Source organism: Orussus abietinus, unplaced genomic scaffold (assembly GCF_000612105.2).
Source record: "Orussus abietinus isolate OABI.00-Male unplaced genomic scaffold, Oabi_2.0 scaffold60, whole genome shotgun sequence".
Taxonomy (NCBI): Eukaryota; Metazoa; Arthropoda; class Insecta; order Hymenoptera; family Orussidae; genus Orussus; species Orussus abietinus.
In genome coordinates, this window is record NW_019394447.1 from 470,677 (window position 1) to 493,043 (window position 22,367).

The 22,367-nt window shown below is 51.7% G+C and overlaps 1 protein-coding gene across 1 annotated transcript; it reads left to right on the forward strand.

Moving 5' to 3' along the window:
* Window positions 1–883: 883 nt before the first annotated feature.
* Window positions 884–21,314, forward strand: LOC105696576 (homeotic protein spalt-major). Its single transcript, XM_023432383.1, has 10 exons — window positions 884–965; window positions 8,003–8,011; window positions 8,215–11,742; window positions 12,866–13,030; window positions 14,039–14,082; window positions 14,155–14,304; window positions 15,385–15,655; window positions 18,248–18,396; window positions 18,667–18,840; window positions 19,849–21,314. Exons 1-10 carry the CDS (start codon window positions 884–886, stop codon window positions 20,260–20,262), a joined length of 4,986 nt encoding a protein of 1,661 aa, XP_023288151.1. The 3' UTR covers window positions 20,263–21,314.
* The last annotated feature ends 1,053 nt before the right edge of the window (window positions 21,315–22,367 follow it).

The following is a 22,367-nucleotide window of genomic DNA, read 5'->3' on the forward strand; positions in this document are numbered from 1 at the left end:
TTTTTTAAAATATAAAATTACCCTGAAAGGGTGTCTACTTATACCGTTTGAAATGGTGCATCGCAAAGCCATACTTCGTCAGCAGCCGACCATGGCGCATTTCTCGAGCACCGCGGAGGCTCATCGAATCCTTGAAATGTAAAGAAAAAAAAATGTCAATAGTTCTCGAAAATCCCGAGAAACGTATATATCCATGTACACGCATGCCATCGTTAAAACGGCGATAAGAAGGAAAACTCGAGTATCGAATACGGGCCGGAACGAGCGGAGCGCGCGGGCGGTCGCGCGCCCGGAGGGGAGGTTAGTCGAGGAGGCGCAGGTGTCGACCGGGTGGCGGGGCGCCAACGCAGACCCGATAATAATTAATATCTCGACGACGAGTGGTTCGCCTAGGCTCCGCCTCTCTCCCCCCTGATTTATGAATCGGGCCGCCCTCCTGTCATAACCGGCTCCGCGGAGGTGGCGCCCCCCACCCCGCTCGAGGCGAGGGCGAGCGAGAGAGCGCGCGCCATAGGTCGGGCCGCGCGCCCGAGAGAGACGGGGGACGGCCGGAGAGAGAGGCGGTGGCGGTGGTGGGGGGCGCTCGCCGCGCGCGCGGTGCGCCTACCTACGCCCAGGCTGCTTCTCTCCTGCGCGCTCAGTCGGATCTCGTCCTTGCCGCGCGTCGGATCGTCGAAGGCGGTTTCGTTCGGCGCTCCGCTCGCACCTCGCACCGGTCTCTGCCGGCGGCCGTCGATCTGCCGACGTCCGCTGGACGCGCGTGCGCGGCAACCTCCGCGACGCATGCGCGCCTATCACCGCGACCGGCCATTGCCGATGCGCCGAGCTGACCGAGGTCGCCCTGGAAGACTGCGAGGGCGCGCGGCGCTCGCGCCAGCGAGCCATGCAGCTCATGCGGTGGAGCATCACTCGCCGGCTGGAGAGCCGCGGACTGAAGGAACGCCGCGACGCCAAGACCTGTCAGAGTGACTTCTCGCGCGGGCGGACCGCTCGCGGCGCTTACGCGCGATCCCTCGGTACGCCCTCTACGCACCGACTCGCGTGCATGCCCTCTGTGATGGTTTCATTTGTTGCGACGAAGGACTTTTGTTTAAGTGAGGCGTTATGTATAATGGTTACGAAGAAGTGCCTCCCGGTGGCGGACGATGACCATGGTGACGGTATGAGATTTCTCGATTTGTAGCTCGATGACTCGATCGATAGGCACGGCAGGGCCAGCGGGGTATTCGGACGAATTATATCTTATAACCGTGCTCTATTTTTATGTTACCATTGGCGCAGCTTAAAATGATTTTTGCAGTAACTTGTGGAAAATTTCAAGAGTCGGCACTTTGGAAGTTCAGTGATCGAGGTGGCGGATTTTACGTTGTCCGGTATGAACGGAGAGAGAAGGTATTCTCGATGATATAGTTTTGCGGCATAATCAAAGTGCAATTTTGCTTTAAGATAGACGTCCTTCTTTAAGATTTAAGATTGTATAGACTGAATTTTACGAACTAAATAATAGTTCCCATCGATCGCGATTGTTATCGAAGGCAGGATATATTCTTCCTTATTCGCAATTTCTTTTTTTTATATCGTAGTTTTGTTTCGTTGTAAATTAAATACGTTTCGTTAACCGGTACTCGAGTATTTCTCAGTCGTGCCATCTGCGCTGCTTTGTTGAATATTAAAATGGAAAATGGAAAAGCGTGGTAAAGTGAAATAACTAAAAAATAATGATAATAATTCGATCTGCGCCGTGTACTATACAACCGCGTTAATACATGTCCGGCCACACGGTTACACGTCCATTTCAACCGAGTACATTTAGTTTCTTGATACCGTGAAATGAATTTTGACGATTAGCGTGTTTCGACCTAACCTCTCAATAGCTTGTAGAGATATCTCTTCATATCGCGATGGAACATCCAGGGATTCCTGGATATTAAACATCTGGAGAACTCGAGAAAGCTGCCCATATAGTCATCCATCCGAGAATTGACCGCCGGTCGTGGTTGTTAACCTCGGAGATCCTTTATTCCAACGAGTCGACGTAAAAGCCCAAAGGTCGTGCCCCCGTTGATTACTCCCAGTTTCTTCATATTTTTTCATCTAAATATATTAACTTTCAACCCCGTATCCATTACGACTGGTCGCGAAGAAATGAGTGATAAATTATTATTCCCTTTGTCAGGTGGAATTGGTAAAATAAATGACCCTGTGCGGACGATTACTTTAACCGACTGGGGCTAATATGATTTAGAAATAGAAATGAGTTTATCGAGTCGTTCCAAGTGCTCATCCTAGATGGCGGCTCTCTACCTCGAGTTATCTCCGGGAATGGCACGAGGTCGAGGAAGACGAGGACTCCCCGTGGCTAATAGAAGAGTTGGCGCGCGACTTTCTTTCCCCGCGACTTCCTCTAACGTCGTCGATAGACCGCGACTTTCTTCCCGTTGTCGCTTGACCGCGACTTTGGTTCCTCACCCGTCCGACCGCGACGTTCTCCCGTGAACGGTCGACGAGGTCGCGATCGGCTTCCGGTACGATGAACACCGCGGTCGCGGATTGATGACATCTAAAAAGAAACTCGTTGAGACTTGCCGAGTCTTGCCGATACTCGTCAGTAGCGGGATTCTGTACGTCAAGTCGGTAACTGTCGACATCGCTGCTCCATCGGAGCGTCATGACTAACGATATCTATAACTGTCCAATATGGCGTCCAAAGCCGAAACCTGCCGAGTCTTGCCGAGATTTGCCGATCTTCGCCGAAACATGCTGAATCTTGCCGAGCCCTTCTGATACGCGTAGGAACACGTCGAAACTTGCCCAATTTTGACGAATCTAGACGAGCACGCCTCGACTCGCTGAAAATCGGAGAAATTCATTGAAATATTGAAAATTCAAAAATTCAAGGAAGCTCCCTCGCCGGTACTGGTGTCCCGAAAGGGGCCGACGGAGAGGGCGCGCTCGTCGTCGTGCGTTACTCCCTGACGGTAGGCCGCCGTATATTAAATACTTTCGCGACCTCGTAAATCCGATGGATTTTCCTCTTTGTTTTGTCCGAATGCCGCGTGCAAAGAGCCGGCGTGTCGCGCGGCATCCGGCAGACGCGCCCGCGAAGAAATCCGAGGACCCATTGAGAGCCTAATAGTATACACGGATTTATTTCACATCCCGAGGAGGTGGCGGGAATTTATGAAACTTCGCCGCGTTGTCCGGTACGGTAGCAATGAATATCCTTAAGCAAAATGATGATATTAGAACAGTACCCCGTATGTATACGCTCCTACCTCGGTGATCTTACATTAGTCTCCTAGCAACGAGTAGGAGAGTCAACAACCAGATGCTTTACTGACACCTCTCCGTAGCGTTAAGGTGAGGTGAAACATCCTTTAAATTAGTCGATTCGAATACAACACTTTTTTTTAAGGGTATTAGGCCAAATTGTCCAAAACTTTGACACATCACTCCTGATCAGCTAAGAATTGTCCTGACACATTAAAAATTTGGATCTTTCAAAAAAAATTTTTAACTCAGTCCAGACCAGAACCAAAATGGCGTCGAGCTCTGATATTTCGATCAATATACAATTATCAAAGGCCCTGATATGAGAATCGAAAGGGTCAGGACAATTTTACGACAATTTAGAACACTCTGGTAATCGATAAACTCGCATTTGAACGAGATAAAGACAAAAAAAGCGTTGTATATGCTTCTATGCTAAAACGATGGGAATACGAGGTCTCGGGGTGAAAATTTAATTCACTTGGAAATCACAGATGGCGCAGGGGGTCCCTCTGCAGTCAATTAGGGCCCAGAAGGCATGAATCCAGAGGATTTCTGGAGTTTTACTTCGATTTCTTCATAATTATTGTACGAAAACGACAGGTGGAATATGCCATTTGGTACAATACACAATATAATTCGACACAGCTGTCAATATAAAAACGAACGTCGGCAACGTAGGCATTTAGAAAAATCGTCTTTATCGACGTTGATCAAGTTCCTAGACGTGTTTCACTTCACCTTAAGGTGAGGTGAAACACGTTGAGGAACTTGATCGACGTCGATAAAGATTTTTATAAATACCTACGTTGCCGACGTTGGTTTTTATATTCACAGCTGCGCCGAATAATATTGAGTACTGCACTAAATGGCATACTCCACCTGTCGTTTTCGTACAATAATTGCAAAGAAATCGAAGTAAAACTCCAGAAATCCTCTGGATTCGTGCCTTCTGGGGCCCTAATTCGCTGCAGAGGGACACTTTGCGCCATCTGTGATTTCCAGATCAATTAAATTTTCACTCCGAGACCTCGTATTTCCGTCGTTTTGGCATAGAAGCGCGTACAACACTTTTTTTGCCTTCATCTCGTTCAAATGCGAGGTTATCGATTACCAGTGTTTTGACGCCATTTTGGTTCTGATCATTTTCTCTGCTCACTTTCCATGGAGGATGGACTCGTGGTGATAGGCTTTAAACGACTCCTCGTGAAAGATTGACTTTCGGCTCGATTTGAAATCGATGCGCTCGGTTTTGTATTCCCGCGGGCCCGTCGCGTAAATTTCCTGGGGGGCGGGGGGAAAAAAAAAAGAAAAAGTACCGTTTCGACGCCCTGATGCGAACCGTGCGAATTTTAACACCATCCAGCGGGACCAAACTTAACTTAGCGCGTCACGTCGCCGACGTCAGGCGCTGTCATCGCGCATTCGAGTCATGTACCATGCGTGCCACTTTGAGCTACCGAGCAGCAAGTGTATTAACCCAAATGAACCGGCCAAGATTATGCCGCGAAGTGCGTGAGTCGTGACCGAATTGAATCTAACCCGCGAGGTCCTTGGCTTCTTCGTCAAATCTTAACAAACTTCGACGAGTCGAACGTCGAAAAGCCGAGCGATGGAAAGAAAGAAAGGAGAGAAAAAAACAGTAATTAGAAAATACTCGCGCGACCGTACCTTTTAACGAGGGTTAGGAATGGTACTCTAGGCGAGACATTTATTTTTTCCCCGTCTCGCGTTCGGTAAGAAAAAAAAATATGAGAGCGACAGTTATGCATACAATGATGCAACGGCTCACCGAACAAGTAAGAATTAATGGGCGTGCCTGTAGATAGCACACGTGTATGGAATCTCTCTGTCAACTTTCACATTTTTGGACGTAACTTCTCGCGTCCACCTTTCCTCGGCCGAAAATCCACGGCGGGCCCGAGTTAATCATCCCGCGGACTTAGATTTCACCCGAAACTCTTGCCTCGCTCCAGACCAACTAGTTTAGGAATCGTTCCCCGTGCTTCAGATCCCGGGACTTTCACGAATATACAGGCCCGGGTCTCCGTTGTCGCGGCTCGCTAGGCGAATCCTTTAAGGTGAAGTGAAACACGTCGAGGAACTTGATCAACGTCGATAAAGAAGATTTTTCTAAATGCCTACGTTGCCGACGTTCGTTTTTATATCGACAGCTATACCGAATTATATTGGGTATTGTACCAAATGGCATACTCCGCCTGTCGTTTTCGTACAATAATATCAAGAAATCGAAGTAAAACTCCAGAAATCCTCTGGATTCATGCTTTCTGGGGCCCTAATTGACTGCAGTGGTACCCCCTGCGCCATCTGTGATTTCCAGGTCAATTAAATTCTCACTCCAAGACCTCGTATTCTCATCGTTTTGGCATAGAAGCGCGTACAACACTTTTTTTGCCTTTATCCCGTTTAAATGCGAGTTTATCGATTACCAGAGTGTTCTAAATTGTCGCAAAATTGTCCTGACCCTTTCAATTCTCATATCAGGGCCTTTGATAATTGTATATTGATCGAAATATCAGAGCTCGACGCCATTTTGGTTCTGGTCTGGACTGAGTTAAAAAATTTTTTTGAAAAATCCACATTTTGAATGTGTCAGGACAATTCTTAGATGATCAGAAGTGACGTGTCAAAGTTTCGGACAGTTTGGTCCAATACCCTTAAAAAAAAGTGTTGTACTCGAATCGACTGATTTGAAGGGGGTTTCACTTCACCTTAATTCCCCGCGAAAATCTAACGCAATTGTCCGGGCTTTCGTGTCAGACGGATTCTTAATTCCCATCCGTCGCGTCCGAAATCCTCGGCTCTACCAGATTGGGCACCGACTGGTTATTTACGAACAATACCGATAAAGGTCGTTTACGTCGGCGGGGCTTTCTTCCTAATCTTTCAAATATTTATCCCCGAGCAAACTGTGGGATCTTCGGGGTCCGATAGTTGTCAAAACGCGTCAACAATGAATTTTACCGCCCAAAGTCCTATCGGCCTAGGTGCGATAACCCTCTGTGATGCCGCGCGACTTGTCACCTGCATATATTTCTATATTTTTACGGCATATTTGATTTCCTTTTTTTTTTCCTCGGCGAAACTTAATATGCAGCATCTTATTGTAATGCCGCTTGGACGTAACCAAGGAGTTTGTCCATTGATTGTAAATCATCAGACTGAGAAGAAAAATGTCACCGAACCAAAGAAACATTTGGTTAATTCAAAGGATAATTATTTCACTCCGATAAACTCGAATGGATTGTCCGCAACGTTTATTCCGGAAGTGTGACGACTTGTTTGAGTTCAAGTGAAATTATTTTTGTTCGATGTTCATTATTCCTTGGAACGGAATATTTCTCCGGTTCGATGAATTTTTGTTCTCGGTGCAATTAATGTCGGACAATTAATGCACCTGCTAGTTTGACGTTGTGTCACTTTTTTTATTTTCCTGGAATAAGAAATTGGGGTACAATGGGTTAAGGGGATCACGACGGGAGGGTTAACGCGTTACCGCTAGTCGGTTAACCGTTCTCGAAGCAACGTGCTCGCGTCGGTATATTGACACCCAATTTATTTACCGAGAAGCAAAGCGAACACGAAATGCCGTGAGAAACCCTCGCCCGTCGGACGGGGTGAGCGCTTCTCTAGAAACCGCTGCTACCTTCTGACACGTGGCTGCTCGAAAAGCATACTTTTTATCCCTAAGGAGCGCTGCTTCTCTGGAGTCGATGCCGCCCTTTAGTCAGGTCTTAAGGGGATGCGAAAGTGGCGTCCGAGGGGTCAATCGTTCATGAAACATTTCTCCGAACTGTATGTATCAAATCTTTTCTAACATCGCAACGTGAATATAGAGGCTATAAGGAAGGTCCTGAAACTCGCGGTTTCATTTTTTTTTAATATATATATAAAAAATGTAGAAAATATCCATAAACGAATTTTCTTAAAATTGAAAATCCATGGGGGTCGTGACCTTCTTTACAGCCTTCGCGTTCACATTGTAAAGTTCGAAACGATTCAGTGTTTTTATATATATATATATATAAAAATGTTGAAAATGTCCATAAACAAATTTTCTTAAAATTGAAATTCCATGGGGGTCGGGACCTTCTTTACAGCCTCCACGTTCACATTGTAAAGTTCGAAACGATTCGGTAGACCTAATTCGGAGAAAAGTTTCATATACGAGACCTCTTTGATGTCACTTTCACACCCCCTTAATGATTTTGACGTACGTTCCAGAGGAGTTCGTACTTTTTCCTTCACCGGATAACTCGGACATGTGGAAAGTATGTAATCGATTAAACAATGGCCAGAGGCACCCTGTTAAAAAGAAACATTGTAATTTTGTCAATCAAAAGTATAAACGTATTCGGTATACATAATAAATATATCCTAACTTACGGTCGAAACATCAAATTTGTCATTTCCCTATATACTTTCGCACTAAAAGTGTGTGAATTTTATGAATATTTTTAACGGTGTACGGCGCCATGGAAAAGATCATACCGAAAGGGCCTAGATAATATACTAATTAGGAAAAGGAATAGGTTAAGGAAAGTGTACAAAGCACGATCGATGGCATCGTCTCTCTCGCATTTCGCTCCCGAGTTATCGGAAAACATTGTGCAGCTACGTGGGCCGATATACCAAATGAAGGAAATACATATCTATTTAAAATTGAGTCTCGAAATACTAACAGAGTTATCCTACTCTCAAAGTCCACGAGGGTTGGCGGGTACTTAGCCTACGAGTCGAATTTATCGAATACAACTCCCGATTATCTCGGTAGGCCGAAATGCGAGCAGATGTCACGGTTCATATTCCAACGATCGAAATCGTATCCCGGAGGAGAGATACGCCTTGGATCGATGGAGGTCGAGAGTCCAAGTCCACCTCGCGGAGGTCGAACGGCGATCTAATAAAGGCTTTTCTTTCCAGGAGAGGAGAACGACTCCGCGTCGGAGGGTGAGGAGAGCGGCGGTGGAGTTGGCGGGGACGAGGCGGTGGACCTGAGAGCGTCGCGGTCCCACCACGGGGAGGAGGATGACCGGGACAGAGAGGAGTTGCCCATGGAGGAGGACGAGGAGGAGGTCGCCGAGGAGCAAGACGAGCAGGAGGACGAGGAGGAGGGCACGCGGAAGCGGATGCGCCACCGACAAGACGCGGAGAACAACAACAGCTTCGCGGAGGGCGGCCCCCCGGCGGGCATGTTCCCCCCCGTGGGGACGAGCCACGTGACCCTGGAGGCGCTGCAGAACACGAAGGTGGCGGTGGCGCAGTTCGCGGCGACCGCCCTGGCGGGCGGCGCCGACAGCGAGGCGGCCCTGCAGGACCTGGCGCTCCTCCAGAGCACGCTGTACACCCTGCAGCACCAGCAGGTCTTCCAGCTGCAGCTGATCAGCCAGCTGCAGCAGCAGCTATCGATAACGCACGGCCAGGCGCCGGCGCAGCCGCCACCGGGAGTGGGCGGCGGCGAGGGGGCGACGCTCGCCGACGCCGCGCCGAAGGACGTCGTCTCGCCGGCGGCGGCGGTGCATCCGGCCAAGGCGCTGTCCGCCCTGGCGACGCCGCCCTCCTCGCGGCCGCCGAGCCACCAGCAGCCGTCGCCGTCGCCGCTGCCCCCGGGCGGCGCGGCGCCCGGCGGTCCCCAGGAGCGACCCGCGCCCTCCGGCAGCGCCTCGCCGATCGGGCTGCCCCCGCTGGGGGCGGCGGGCGTCGCGGGCGTCGCGAGCGCGGTCGGCGGCTCCTCCGTCGGCAGCCAGCTGCCCCTGGTCCACCAGATGCCGCCCCTCTGCTCGATCAGTTCCTCCCTGGCCTCGTCGATCATCACCAACACCGACCCGCCGCCGCTCCACGAGCCCAACACCCTCGAGATGCTGCAGAAGCGGGCCCAGGAGGTGCTCGACAACGCGAGCCAGGGCCTGCTGGCCAACAACCTGGCCGACGAGCTCGCGTTCCGCGGCGGCAAGGGCTCCCGGCTGTCGCCCTACGACTCGAAGCCCGCCGGGGGCCGCGGCGAGCCGTTCTTCAAGCACCGGTGTCGCTACTGCGGCAAGGTCTTCGGCAGCGACTCGGCCCTCCAGATCCACATCCGATCGCACACAGGTGAGCGACCCTTTAAATGCAACGTCTGCGGGAGCCGATTCACCACCAAGGGGAACCTCAAGGTCCACTTCCAAAGGCACTCGGCCAAGTTTCCGCACGTCAAAATGAACCCGAATCCCGTGCCCGAGCACCTCGACAAGTACCACCCGCCCCTCCTCCAGCAGCTCGCCGCGTCCGGCCAGAGGCCGCTGCCCTCGCCGCCCCCGCCGCCGCCACCGCCGCCGCCGCCGCCGCCGCCGCACCACCCGCCGTTTCATCCGGCGGCGACCCACGGTTTCCTTCCGCCCCAGCCGCCCCTGCCCCTGAGCCTCGCCTTGCCCGGTATGCCGCCCCTCTACCGATCCCCGACCGTCAACCACAGGGACGATCAGGACCTGCCGGAGAACCTCAGCAAGCCCGCGGGCCCCGAGCCCCACTCGCCCGCCGCCAATTCCTCCCACGGCTCCTTCCTCGAGCACCATCGGCAGAAGCAGCCGCCCCGGGACGAGATCAAGCTCGAGCAGCGGCAGTCGCCCACGCAGGACCCGTACCAGAGGCTGGCCGGCGCGGAGGATGGCGAGCGCGTCACCCCCAAGCGGGAGCCCGAGGACGCCGAGGAGGTGCCCGAGGACGAGGGCGAGGAGTTCGACGAGGCGTCGCGGCGCTACCTCAACTCCTCGCCGTCCTCGGCGAACCCGCCCTCCCAGCCGCAGGCCTACGAGGACTGCAGCATGGACAGCAGCAAGATGAGCGCGCGGATGGAGGGCGACGCGGAAATGGAGGCCGACGAGGAGATGGACGAGCAGCCGGAGAACCTCTCCGGCCGGGGGACCTCCGGGCGACTCGGCCAGCAGACGGCCGCGTACCCCGGGGCCTCGCCGGCGAGCAGCAGCGCCAGCAGCGGAAGCTTGCAGACCTCCTTCGCGGGCATCCTGTTCCCCGGCCCACCCTCGCACCACCAGCTGCCTCCCCACCCGCCGACGATAGGAGGCGGCGTCCCGCCCAGCGTCACCGCCGGCGAGATGATCGTCGATCCCGCGCGCGACCCCGCCATCTATTCCAGCCTGCTACCCCGGCCGGGCAGCAACGACAACTCCTGGGAGAGTCTCATAGAGATCACCAAGACCTCGGAGACCTCCAAGCTGCAGCAGCTCGTGGACAACATCGAGCACAAGTTGACGGACCCCAACCAGTGCGTGATCTGCCATCGCGTCCTCTCGTGCAAGAGCGCGCTGCAGATGCACTACCGCACCCACACCGGGGAGCGGCCGTTCAAGTGCAAGATCTGCGGTCGCGCCTTCACCACCAAAGGCAACCTCAAGACCCACATGGGGGTGCACCGGGCGAAGCCGCCGCTGCGCGTGCTCCACCAGTGCCCGGTCTGCCACAAGAAGTTCACCAACGCCCTGGTGCTGCAGCAGCACATCAGGCTGCACACGGGCGAGCCCACGGACCTGAGCCCGGAGCAGATCCAGGCGGCGGAGGTGAACGAGTTCCCGGCCGGCTATCCGCCCCACCCGCTCGCCTCCTTCCTGCCCCAAGGGTTCCCGACCCTGCACCCCTCGGGGGCCGGCTTCCCCCTGGGCTTCCCGCCGTCCCGGCAGCACCACCTGGACCGCCCGTCCCAGGAGGGCGACGACTCCAAGGACGCCGGCCAGCGGCACCACCACCACCACCTCCACCAGCAGCAGCCGGGCCACCGCCACCGAGTGCACCCGCAGCCCTACGGCGACGAGCACGCCGAGGACACGGAGGACCAGGAGGACGAGGAGGAGGACCGCCGGGAGGACGACGAGAGGTGCGACGAGGCCCGGGACAGGCGAAGCGACGACGAGCCGGACCACGAGCCCGAGCACGACGAGCCCGACCGGAGGGACTCCCTCGCGGGCCTGCCTCCCATGTTCTCGACCTCCCTCGCCGCCCTGGAGAACCAGGTGCGGACCATCACTACGACCGCGGCGAACGGCGTCGCCGCCTCCGCCAACGCGGCCAACCCGGCCAACCCGTCGAGGTTGTCGCCGCCCCATCGGCACCCCCACGAGTACAACGGCAGCGAGAAGAGCAACAGCCCCGCCGGGCTGGGCGCCCCCCTGGACCTCACGCCGCGCGCCTCCTCGACGCCGGCGTCGGTCGCCTCCGCGCCGACGCCGCCTCCGCACCATGCGCACCCTTTCGGAATGTTCGCAGGCCTGCTGCAGGCGGTCTCGTCGCCGCCCTCGAGCACCGCCGGGAGCGCGAACACCGTTGCCTCGATCGGCAGCGGCGGAGGCGGCGGGGGCGGCGGCGGCGGCGGTGGACCCTTGGCCTCGCTAACCACCTCCGCCGTGCTCGCCGCCACCTCCACCTACAACCCGCTCGGCCTGGCTGTCGGAGGCCCAGCAGGTAGGCGCTGCTAGCAGCAGGGCGAGCCGCGCGGCTCCCGCTACACCCTCCTCTCCAAGGCCCCGATTCCGAGTCCACCCTCCCCGGACCTCCCAGGACCCTGCCCCGAGACTCTCCCCTGTGGTGTAGCCGGACCCAGCACTCCCCTCAGCCTCTACGTCTGTTTCTACTTCTCTCTCTACCTCTCTTTTCTTCTTCGTTAGCTTTCTCTCTGTCGCCCTACGCTTTAGCGCTCGGACTCGTTAGATGTGCACGGTCGACGCGACGGGCGGTGCCGCGGCACCGTTCCTCTCTCTCTCTCTCTCTCTCCCTCCCTCTCTCTATTTTTTTTTCCTTTTTTCTTTTTTACATCGACCCGCCCAACCTTTTAGTCCCTCTCTGACTCGCGCGATCCGGATTTCGGACTATGTCGAATTTTGATAAGATTGGATAATGTTAGTTTCTCGCCACCCTCGGGTCTCTGTACCGTTGGGACAGTTGTGGTTAGAGTTAATTTGCCTTAATCGTCGTTGCGACCGTCTTGTGATCGTCTCGCCGGTGGGCGAGTCTAGGGCCTGGGCGATGCCTCGTACGACCATGTACGGTAATTGAATAAATTGGTTTTGTACAAAACGAAACTTGCCTCCAGCTTGACCCTGCTCCTTTTAGAATTACCTCTGGTAGGACGCGTAGGGTTTGTCGGATTCGAGGTTAGGACTCGCGGGATCCAATCTTAGCTCGCGCGGTTTGCTTTCGTCGATCGATTCGGAGGATCAGTGGCCGGGAATTGGAATCGATGGCGCGGAAATCCGTGATCGGGGTTCGCTCACGAAAATGTCAGATCTCGCGGTACGGATCGGTTTCGGATGTCTCCGATGGTTCCGTCGCGCTCTCTTCCTCGGACTACTGCGAGACCGGTAGAGGGACGCAAAGGATCGACGCGACGAACTCCCGGGACTCTCTTTGTAACCCGGGGACGAGCGTTGCCGGGATTGCTGGCACTTCGGTATATCGAGCACTAATTAATCCGTCGAAAGGTTCGATACGCGACCCGACGAGTAGAAAAGCGGGGACGACCCGAAAGCTTCTTTCGAGTAGCCCTTCCATCGGCTCGATCTTTGAACGATTCTGTGATCTGTTGCAGTACGTGGCAACACTACGTGCAATATCTGCTACAAGACGTTCGCATGTAACTCGGCGCTGGAGATCCATTATAGAAGCCACACGAAGGAGCGGCCTTTTAAGTGCAGCATATGCGACCGGGGGTTTTCGACCAAGGTAAACAATCCCCTCAATTTCCCGATTATTCGTGTATTCTCTGCGTACGTTAGGCGATTCCCCTAGTAACTTCCGAGCCAGTTCTTCCCTCGCCGAGACGAGATAATTAACCGAATCGGATTTCGACTCACCCAAATCTACGTTATCGTAGCTCCCTTCCCGTTCTCGATATCGCGACATATCTCGCGTTTAAAGACCTCCCTTTTTTTGTCGATCTCATCCCCTAATCAAAGATTACGTAGGAAACCCGATCACCCTCTCGATATCTACATAATCTATGGTAACATCTAAAATGAAGAAAATCTTTCTTTGGGAATCTCGCCCGTTACTTCCCTTAAGGTGGAGTGAAACGCGTCGAGGAACTTGATCGACGTCGGTAAAGGAGATTTCTTTAAATGCCTACGTTGCCGACGTTCGTTTTTATATTGACCGCTGGGAGGTATTATATTGGGTGTTGTACCAAATGGCATACTCCGCCTGTCGTTTTCGTACAATAATTGTAAAGAAATCGAAGTAAAACTCTGGAGATCCTCTAGATTCATCCACCGTCGTTACGTCATAGTTATGAGACAAAAAAATTGGTGAATTTCGCCTGACACTGGCATATAACTCCTTGACAAAAAATGTCATTCGAATCGACTTATCGCTTCACCTCAAGGGTTAAACGAGTCCTGCATTAGGAGGCACCCAGTATCACCCACGGTACATGTCCTGACACGGACTCGCACGTGCGAATCCGCCGTCGTTACGTCATAGTTATGAGAAAAAAAATTGGTGAATTTCGCCTGATACTGGTATATAACTCCTTGACAAAAAGTGTCTTGTTCGAATCGACTTATCACTTCACCTCAAGGGTTAAACGGGTCTTGCATAAGGAGGCACCCAGTGTCACCCACGGTACATGTCCTGACACGGACTCGCACGTGCGAATCCGCCGTCGTTACGTCACGGCGGTCGTCGATCGACCTCGGGGACCGGGCCGAGGTCGGACCAGACGCAGACGATTGATATTTCCAGAGCGACACCCCGTGGACGGAAGCGTGCTCTTGCGCGGCGACGCGACCCTCCGCCAAGGACGCGCGCGCCGCGCGGTCTGGCCCGCGGTCCCGAGGGAGGCCCGGCTCGCCGGAGGCCGGAAGTCGGGAGGGGCCCAAGCGCAGGCGGCGGCGGCCCGAGGAGCGGAAGCCCCGTGGGCGGACGGGGCCAGGAGGGGGGCGGGGACTGACGTCTGCCTATGCTGCCGTCCGCCTGCCCCCGCTGATGCCGCCCGCCCTCGGACTTCTACCCTCGGACCACCTCTTCCTGGTAAGCGCCTCGCCCGCGACCTCTCTCTTTCTTCGTCGAGCTCGAACGGAAGCGGAAGTCTTCCTCTCGGAGCCATCTGCAAGCTTCGCTCGCTTTCGCTGCGCATACACTGAGAAAAATTTACTACTCGAGGCGAATCCATTTTAGTCATATACGAACTTAGCAGACTTTCACTTATTTCGACATTTTTCGTTTACTTCAAAGCATTTCACTTTTAATTCCTATAAAAGAAATAATTATTTCAACCGTTGAACATTTCACTTGAGTCGACTAGCAGATTTTTGAATAGGCACATTTATTTCGTTTCAAGTATCTCATTTTTCTCGGTGCACGCCTACGGACGGGGTGACGGGATGATTTTTACCTGTCAACCCTCTTTTTAACCCTTTGCACTCGAGACGATTTTCCGCGTACTTGGTGAAGCTCATCCGGCTAACTTAAAATGTTTTCACGTTCAAATTAACGTTTAAAGCTATTATACTTTTAATATCTTATGTATCGTGCGAATGATGGAAATTGGTTAAATATCGAGGACTGTATCGTCGCTTTGTATGGTATTTTATAAGACAATCGCCAATATGCATCCTCGGCTTGTCGGGGCAAATGTTGCAGTAATATGTTGTTCGATGTCTTGCGCCGAGCTTATTTCGTTGAGAGGGCTCGATCGCGAGTCTGGAGTGGATTTTTTTTTTTATTTTTATTAAACATGGCAATATTTGTTAGGATTGTCCCGGTTAAATAGCAAGGGGTATCTTATTCTACCCTTCGACAAATTATCCAAACATATATATACAACACAACTTGTTACCGATCGGGTTTCCTTATCAAACGAAATGGTGGCCGAGAGTCACCACTCGAGTGCAAAAGGTTAAACAAACGGTAATCATAAACCCGCGGTAAACGAGGGATTCTATCGGTGGAGGCTAATCTGTATTTGCATGATGCGTGTAATATTGAGCCGGCACACGGTTGGCCCCGATTTTAGGGAACGCTTCGCTTTTACTCTTGCCTACGTGATATCGAGATTCCTCCTGTCGTGCTATCCGTCTAACGGCAAAACTCGCCTCTTCTAATCCCCAGGGCAACATGAAGCAGCACATGCTCACCCACAAGATCCGCGATATGCCGGCGCATCTGTTCAGCGACGCGAAGCAGTCCAATCAGCAGCACTCCCAGCAATCCCTGGACCACGAGAGCTCGAGAAGTCCGATGCGTCCCGAAGAGTCGAGTTTGCCACCGCCTCCGCCACCTCCGCCACCACCCCCGATGCCTCCGACTTCCATGGAGTCGGCAATCCCGGTGAAGAGGTCTCCTCCCGAGGGCGACCCCCCGGCTCCGAAGAGGCTACCCAGTAAGTCGACCGAGCGAGCCGTGACTTTTCGACCGCTCAAAATACGGGAAGGAGGAAGGATTTATCATCGGATCGTCTGGAATTAGGGTACTCTTCTTTCGGGGCAAAGAAAAGGTCTAGCGCAGCTTTTAGATACCTGTAAAGACCGGCGATAAGGAAATTGTAATTCGCGGGTAGAACATACCTTACGTCGAAGTACCGTATTGACCGACAGCGTATTTGGGGCGAAACTCTGCCGAATTTATTATTATCCAAATTTTGTAAGATTTTTTTTCCCGTAGTTTTATTCAGACATGGTGTAATCATTTTTCACCTGCTACGTGATTCCACGGATCCCTGACGCGGCGCTGTGAAATTATGAATTTATTTAGAAATTCTTAATGTATGTTCGTTCAGCTGCGAGAGGTTGGATTTATGATTTTATGAGGGAATCGTGTATCGAAGGGGGGGGGGGCGTTTTGTGGATATTTTTGACGGCGGTCTTACCTTTCTTTGCCCTGACACGGAGAAGCTTCCGCGTATCTTTGAACTCCCGCTGTTCTTTTTGAAACGACTGCGACATGACTCATCTGCGTTACCGGTTACATTGACGTGTGTACCCAGAGCGTTTAGGATTTAGATGCTCACTGGAAAGATCCGCTTGATTGCACTGGTACACGTACATGTACACGAAACTCAAGGTCGAGCTAGTGTATCCCTGCTTACACTCGGTCTTTCGTTACCCTCTAACTGCTGTGCGGGCTAACAACGCGGCATGCTCGTTGCTGGTGGCTGGTCGAAAGTAGCGATACGACGAGTCGAATATTTTATCAACTCGAGTTACTCGAATATAAGAATTGCGACTCGGATTAATCGAATATAAACATCCCCAATTCGAGTTACTCAAGTATAGACGTTGTCAATTAGAGTTACTCGAGGGCAAACATTGCCAACTCGAATGCAATTTCGAAACGACTCGGTGCACTTTCGAGTTGAGTATTTTATCAACTCGAGTTACTCGAATATAAGCATTACCGACTCGGATTAATTGAATACATACATTGCCAATTCGAGTTACTCAAGTATAGACGTTGTCAATTAGAGTTACTCGAGGGCAAACATTGCCAACTCGAATGCAATTTCGAAACGACTCGGTACACTTTCGAGTTGAGTGTTTTAACAACTCGAGTTACTCAAGTATAAACGTTGTCAATTCGAGTTACTCGAGGACAAACATCGCCAACTCGAATGCAATTTTGAAACGACTCGGTACACTTTCGAGTTGAGTCTATGACGCGTAAAACAAGCACAGTAACCAAATAACTCGGTTTCGCTCTCACCCTCATAATTCCCGAGCGTTCGTACCGATAACTCAAGTACAATAAAAAAAGGACTCGAATTCAACTAGTCAAAACATTCGATTCGTCAGATCCCTAGTCGAAAGCTCGCTCACCGATCGCCGTTGCGGGAACGAAGACTCGATGGAGGGTCGATAACGATGGAACGTATTTATACGTGTGTACAATACGCAAAACGTTCACGTGCGTGAACGTACAGTTCCGTAAGTTCACTTATTTGCCTCCTCTCGGAGCCTCGGCAGCGAGACGGTATATTCGCCAATTCATACAATATTACTATCAATTACCGAACGCGACGTCCACCCGGCTAAATTTGAAATTCCGAGTCATTTCTGTTTTTCCCTTTTTTTTTTTCTTTTTCATTCCCACCCAATATACCGAATGAAAAATAGCTCAATTAATGGCGACTAAACGAGTCACCCGGCTATTCGAAATACCTGAAAGAGATTTTCAATTTTTGAGCGCGAACGAGATCTCGCGACGCACAGTAGCAAAAATGAGGGAGAAGCTGGTCAAAAAACTATTTGCCCTAATGTCAAACTTTTATATTTTGATAGTGCATTTCATCGGTTTGATCTTAAATCTTTCATTATTCAGGAGGAAAAATGAACAAATGGAGAATTAACCAAAGAAGAACACCCTAACGAAATGTATCCATGTTTGAAGTCCTAACGTTTTTTTTTTTGTTATTATTATTTCGTACCTTATCGTTGTTTTGCACATTTTTGAGTTCGGAGACTACATTGCTAAATGTAAAACTGTCCGCACTGAACCGGCAATTGAAAATCAAAACGTAAGAATACCTCATTGGAACGAAGGAACAATTCGACGAGATATTTAAAACCGTTCAAACGATATGAACTACACTTTAAATGGCGTAGGATAATTTACGATTTTCAAGCAATATCCTTCAATTTACGGGATTGGAAAGAGACCCTCTAAAAGATAATCACGCTTACTCGAACTCGGTTAAATTTCCCTTCTTACAGACCGACGTCAGTAGTTCGTTCGAACGTCAATTTTAGATCGACGTACAGAACCGTACACGATAATCAGGCCCTTTGGTAATAAATCTCCTAATTGCTCCTCTTCCCAACCCGATGATCAATAATTCCAAAGGTAGAAATTTAATTTTAGAGCTTTTGGCCAGCTTTTGTCGACACTTTCGCCACTGTGCGGTGTCGAGAATCCGAGGGTACCTCGGTCGAACCAAGGCAGGGTCCGCTTAGCGATCTGTGTGTGTGTGTATTTGCAGGCATGCCCAGCAAGCACTTGTGCCAGGTTTGCAATAAGAATTTCTCCTCGTCTTCGGCGCTCCAGATCCATATGAGAACCCATACAGGCGACAAACCGTTCCGATGCACCGTCTGTCAGAAGGCTTTCACCACCAAGGGCAATCTCAAGGTACACACACCATACCTCCTACCCCTTCTTCCGGGCCGCTCTTCCGTTCGGTTCTGTTGGCTCTATCGGCTCCTATCCGCGAGTCCGCCAAAGTTCTCAACTAATGCCAGCTACCCGCCGCCGCTAACGCTTTTCTCGACTAACGCCTTAACGCGTAACGCAAGGCCGCAGCTCACGACGGATAGCTGTGGACTTTCAGGAGTACTTTAGGGGACTCGACGCCGGCACCCTGATGGATCTAATGCTCTCTCTCTCTCCCTTATCACCCAGGTGCACATGGGCACCCATATGTGGACAAACGGGGCCTCGCGTCGAGGTCGACGCATGTCCCTGGACCTGCCGCCTCTGCCCATCACGCCCAAGGACTCGGAGTTCCTCCAACGACGACCGGACCTCTTCTATCCGTACCTACCCGCGCCGTTCCTTAACGGCGTCCAACAGAAGGTGCGTCTAAAATGCATTTTTTCATATCCCATAACTCCTGATTGGAAAATCCGGGCTCCTTGTAAAACCCGGCAAGATGGTCAAATCTTCGCATTTAGCTTGATTTTTTTTTTCCTTTTTTTTTTTAACTTCATTGGCGATTCATAAAACGACCACGAACAACCCGACGCATTGTCAAATTCATTATTTACCGCCTGTTTGACGTTGCGGTTAAATCGTTTCGGACATTTTGTATAATATATTTTGTATATATAAAACGCCTAGTCGGGTTGACCATCGGGCCGCGTTTTACAAAAAACTGGATTGTACGATATACGGCTCATACATCGTTCATCGAATATGTCGTTTCGACGTTAATAAACGTAACGTTTTACGCAAACCTTAACTGCAACCGAGCTGAGCGTGGTAAATGTCGCCGTTATTCTGACATCGAGTAGCAATACCTTCTCGTAGACCTCAAGAGTGAACGTTTGAGGACTTTCGGCTCGCACCAAGGTTGACGCTGAAACGGCATATGTTAATGATCGGCAGGGTACCTTACACGTAATGAGCACTGTCTTGGACATGTCACGAAATCTGGTCAATGAATACGCGTCGGGTGGCTACGAGGGTTTCGGTAGAAAACGTTTTGCGTATATGAATATGCTTATCGGAACGGCGACTCGGTCTCGCTCCTAGTCAAGGTACCGAGCATTCACTGAACACGAGAGTAAATAACGAGAGACGGTGGAATGTATTTCTGGCCACCAGGTGGATAGTTTTCTGGAAGGGGAAAAATGTAGGGTACATAAATTGGGATTTGTTATTCAATCCTGGCCACTGGATACTGTACGCAGTGAACCCGATAGCGCGCACCGAGAGTAGTTACGCGTTTCGCGACTAACCCTTAACTCGCGACTCCTCAGGGCGGTATCCTAGGTCAGGGACTAACCACTGTGTTTTTCTTTCCGTTTTGTAGGTAATTGCCCACGAGTAAAGTTAACCAGAAACGACATGAATTACTTACAGCTGAACGAGATATCGGTGATACAGAGTAACAATGGGGTGCCGGCCCATCCGGTAGGCGCGGGCAAGTTCGCGGGACTCTTCGGTTCGGTGTACGGCGGTGGAGGTGCAGGAGTCGGGGGTGGCTACCCCATGGAGAAACAGCCGATGACGCCGAATAACGGCCCCCTGGGAGACGGGAAGTCCGGACTTCCCTCGGGATCCATGCTGTTCCGGACGCCTTCGCCGTCCCACTCGCCCGGCACGCCGTCCTCCAACACGGGGAGCCAGAACTCGGCGAGCATACCCTCCTGGGGTGGAGAGACTCTCCAGAGCCACTTCGAGAGGGAACCACCCTCTCTGGAGGACAATCGGACCCCGACGACGGCGAGGATGCCGCCTCCGACGGCGCCCAGGGGCGAGGGCTTAGCGGCGTGAAGGACCGACCAGCTGATCAGCTGATCGCTTGACAGTTCCGAGACCCGCCGACGCCGGTCTTCCTCCACCTGGCCACCGTGGCTCCCGTTCGAGATAATGGAGGAGAGAGCTCTCGGGCGATACCGAACGAAGACCTCGGAAGAAGCTTCGTGGGCCCCGGAGTAAACCATGGCTGAGAATTACGCGAGGACGTCCAAGACCCATGAGATAGCGGCCGAGTCCGGAGAGTCCCGAGGTTTAACCGTCGACGCTGGTCTCGCTTACATCCCGTGCACGTCCAACAGGGAATGGTATCATCGGCCATCTTCTATCGGCACAACGAACGAATTCGATTCTCGATATCGGAGTCACTTCCACGCGTTTCCTGCACCTCGAGGTATGAACTTCCAGAGGCGTGGGAAGGTGCGCCGCGTCGTCCTCTTTCCCCGGTGCGACTCGCACGCGAGGAAGCTCCCACTCGAGGACTATTTCGAGATTCCTAAAGATTCCCGAAGACGTCATCGGCACTGACTATCCGTCGGTGGTCCTTCATTGCCTCGGAAAAGGTCGGCGATTTACTTTGACGAGGTGATCGCTCGATCCGGGAGCGAAACCGGAAGAACCTCAGATCCGGAGGACGCGGAGAGACGCAGCGGGCGAAGTCGCCGGCCCCTGGGCCTCCACCTGGCGGACGAAGACCCACACCATGTTCCTATTATCACACTAGTCGTTACGTTGTAATCGATCGGTGGACTGACTGATCCGAGCGCGCGATCGTCGACGGCCTTTACCCGGGCAGCCGGACCTCGACTTCGGCTCAGACCTCGGGCCCCTCGCCGATGACTCGATAATGACTCGATAATGACTCGATAACGACTCGATGACTCGGCCCGCGTGGCCCGGACACGAGACCCTCGGCGCGACGCAATCTCCGTCTTCTGGACAGGACGCGAACGGCGCTCGCGACGCCTAGACTGAGCTCTCCCGAACGCGACGGATCTTCTTGTATCTTGTATGTAATATGTAATATGTAACATGTACTGTATATCACCCGCCCTGTGACACGTGCTCGACGCGGGAGCCGCAAGACACGTGGCGTCGCCGCCGTGAGCGTCCCCCGAATCCGACCGTCCATCGTCGACGTGCGATGGTCGTCTCGCTTAGCGTAAGGCTATATACATATATACATATAAACCAGAGAAGAAGTATATATATATAATTATAAATAAATATATATATATAAATATTATAATAGGAGATTAAACAGGCGCGCGAGTCGTGGACTTTGTGTACAGCGCGATTGTGGCGGGGAGAGCGTGACTGAGGGAGAGAAACGAAGAGGCAAGAATGGTGGAATGCATGGGAGAGAGTGAGAGGAAGAATAGGAGGATAGGTAGATGCGGGCCCGGCGGCGCCCCTCGCTCTGTGATATGAGAGGAGCAGCCTGCAATCACTAAACCAATGTACTTACATCCTGTATCATAGTATTATTATTATAAATTTATTATTATCGTGCATATATATATATATATATATATAAATATATATACATATGTATACTTAAATTACGAATGCCTGCGTGCGACGTGGTCACGTTATATCGTACGATACGACATACCTACACAGGCGACACGTAGACGTATGCTCACTCGCTGGGGAATTCGACATGTGGTTTTTAATAATATGCGCGTACTCGGTGCGATTTTTATCCGGTTTGCCCTATGGGCTCTTGAGAATCTCGAGGCGCGGGAAATTTACGCAGGATGTATTACAGGGCTGTCAAAATCAAACGCATCTCGTTAAGCGGATCATGTTTTGAGTCGTGGGTAGAGGAAAGGTTTTCTTTTTCTCTTTCTCTTTTTCTTTTCTTTTTGTGAATGGAATCGGCAAGCACGAATAGTCCGTGGACCCTATTTAGCCAGTTTTCCAGTTCCTTTTATATGAACCGTGGTAGATCTGTGTATCATTCGATAAATGAGATTCCTTGTTTACTCCTCATTTCCGAACCAGCTTAACACCGAAGATTTTCAATCTGGGTGGCTAATGTTAAAATGTTGGGCTGGAATTATGTTTAAAATCGTACATAGATTAGACGGCATTCTCAAGATGTAACTTGTAAGAAGAAT

Excerpts from the sequence above, each read along its gene's own strand:
- LOC105696576 (XM_023432383.1), top strand. The coding sequence starts at position 884 with ATGCAGCTCATGCGGTGGAGCATCACTCGCCGGCTGGAGAGCCGCGGA. Across the intron at positions 13,031-14,038 it reads CCTCAATTTCCCGATTATTC|CGTGCTCTTGCGCGGCGACG; the intron begins GTGTATTCTCTG and ends CGTGGACGGAAG. Across the intron at positions 14,083-14,154 it reads CCTCCGCCAAGGACGCGCGC|CGCAGGCGGCGGCGGCCCGA; the intron begins GCCGCGCGGTCT and ends GAGGGGCCCAAG.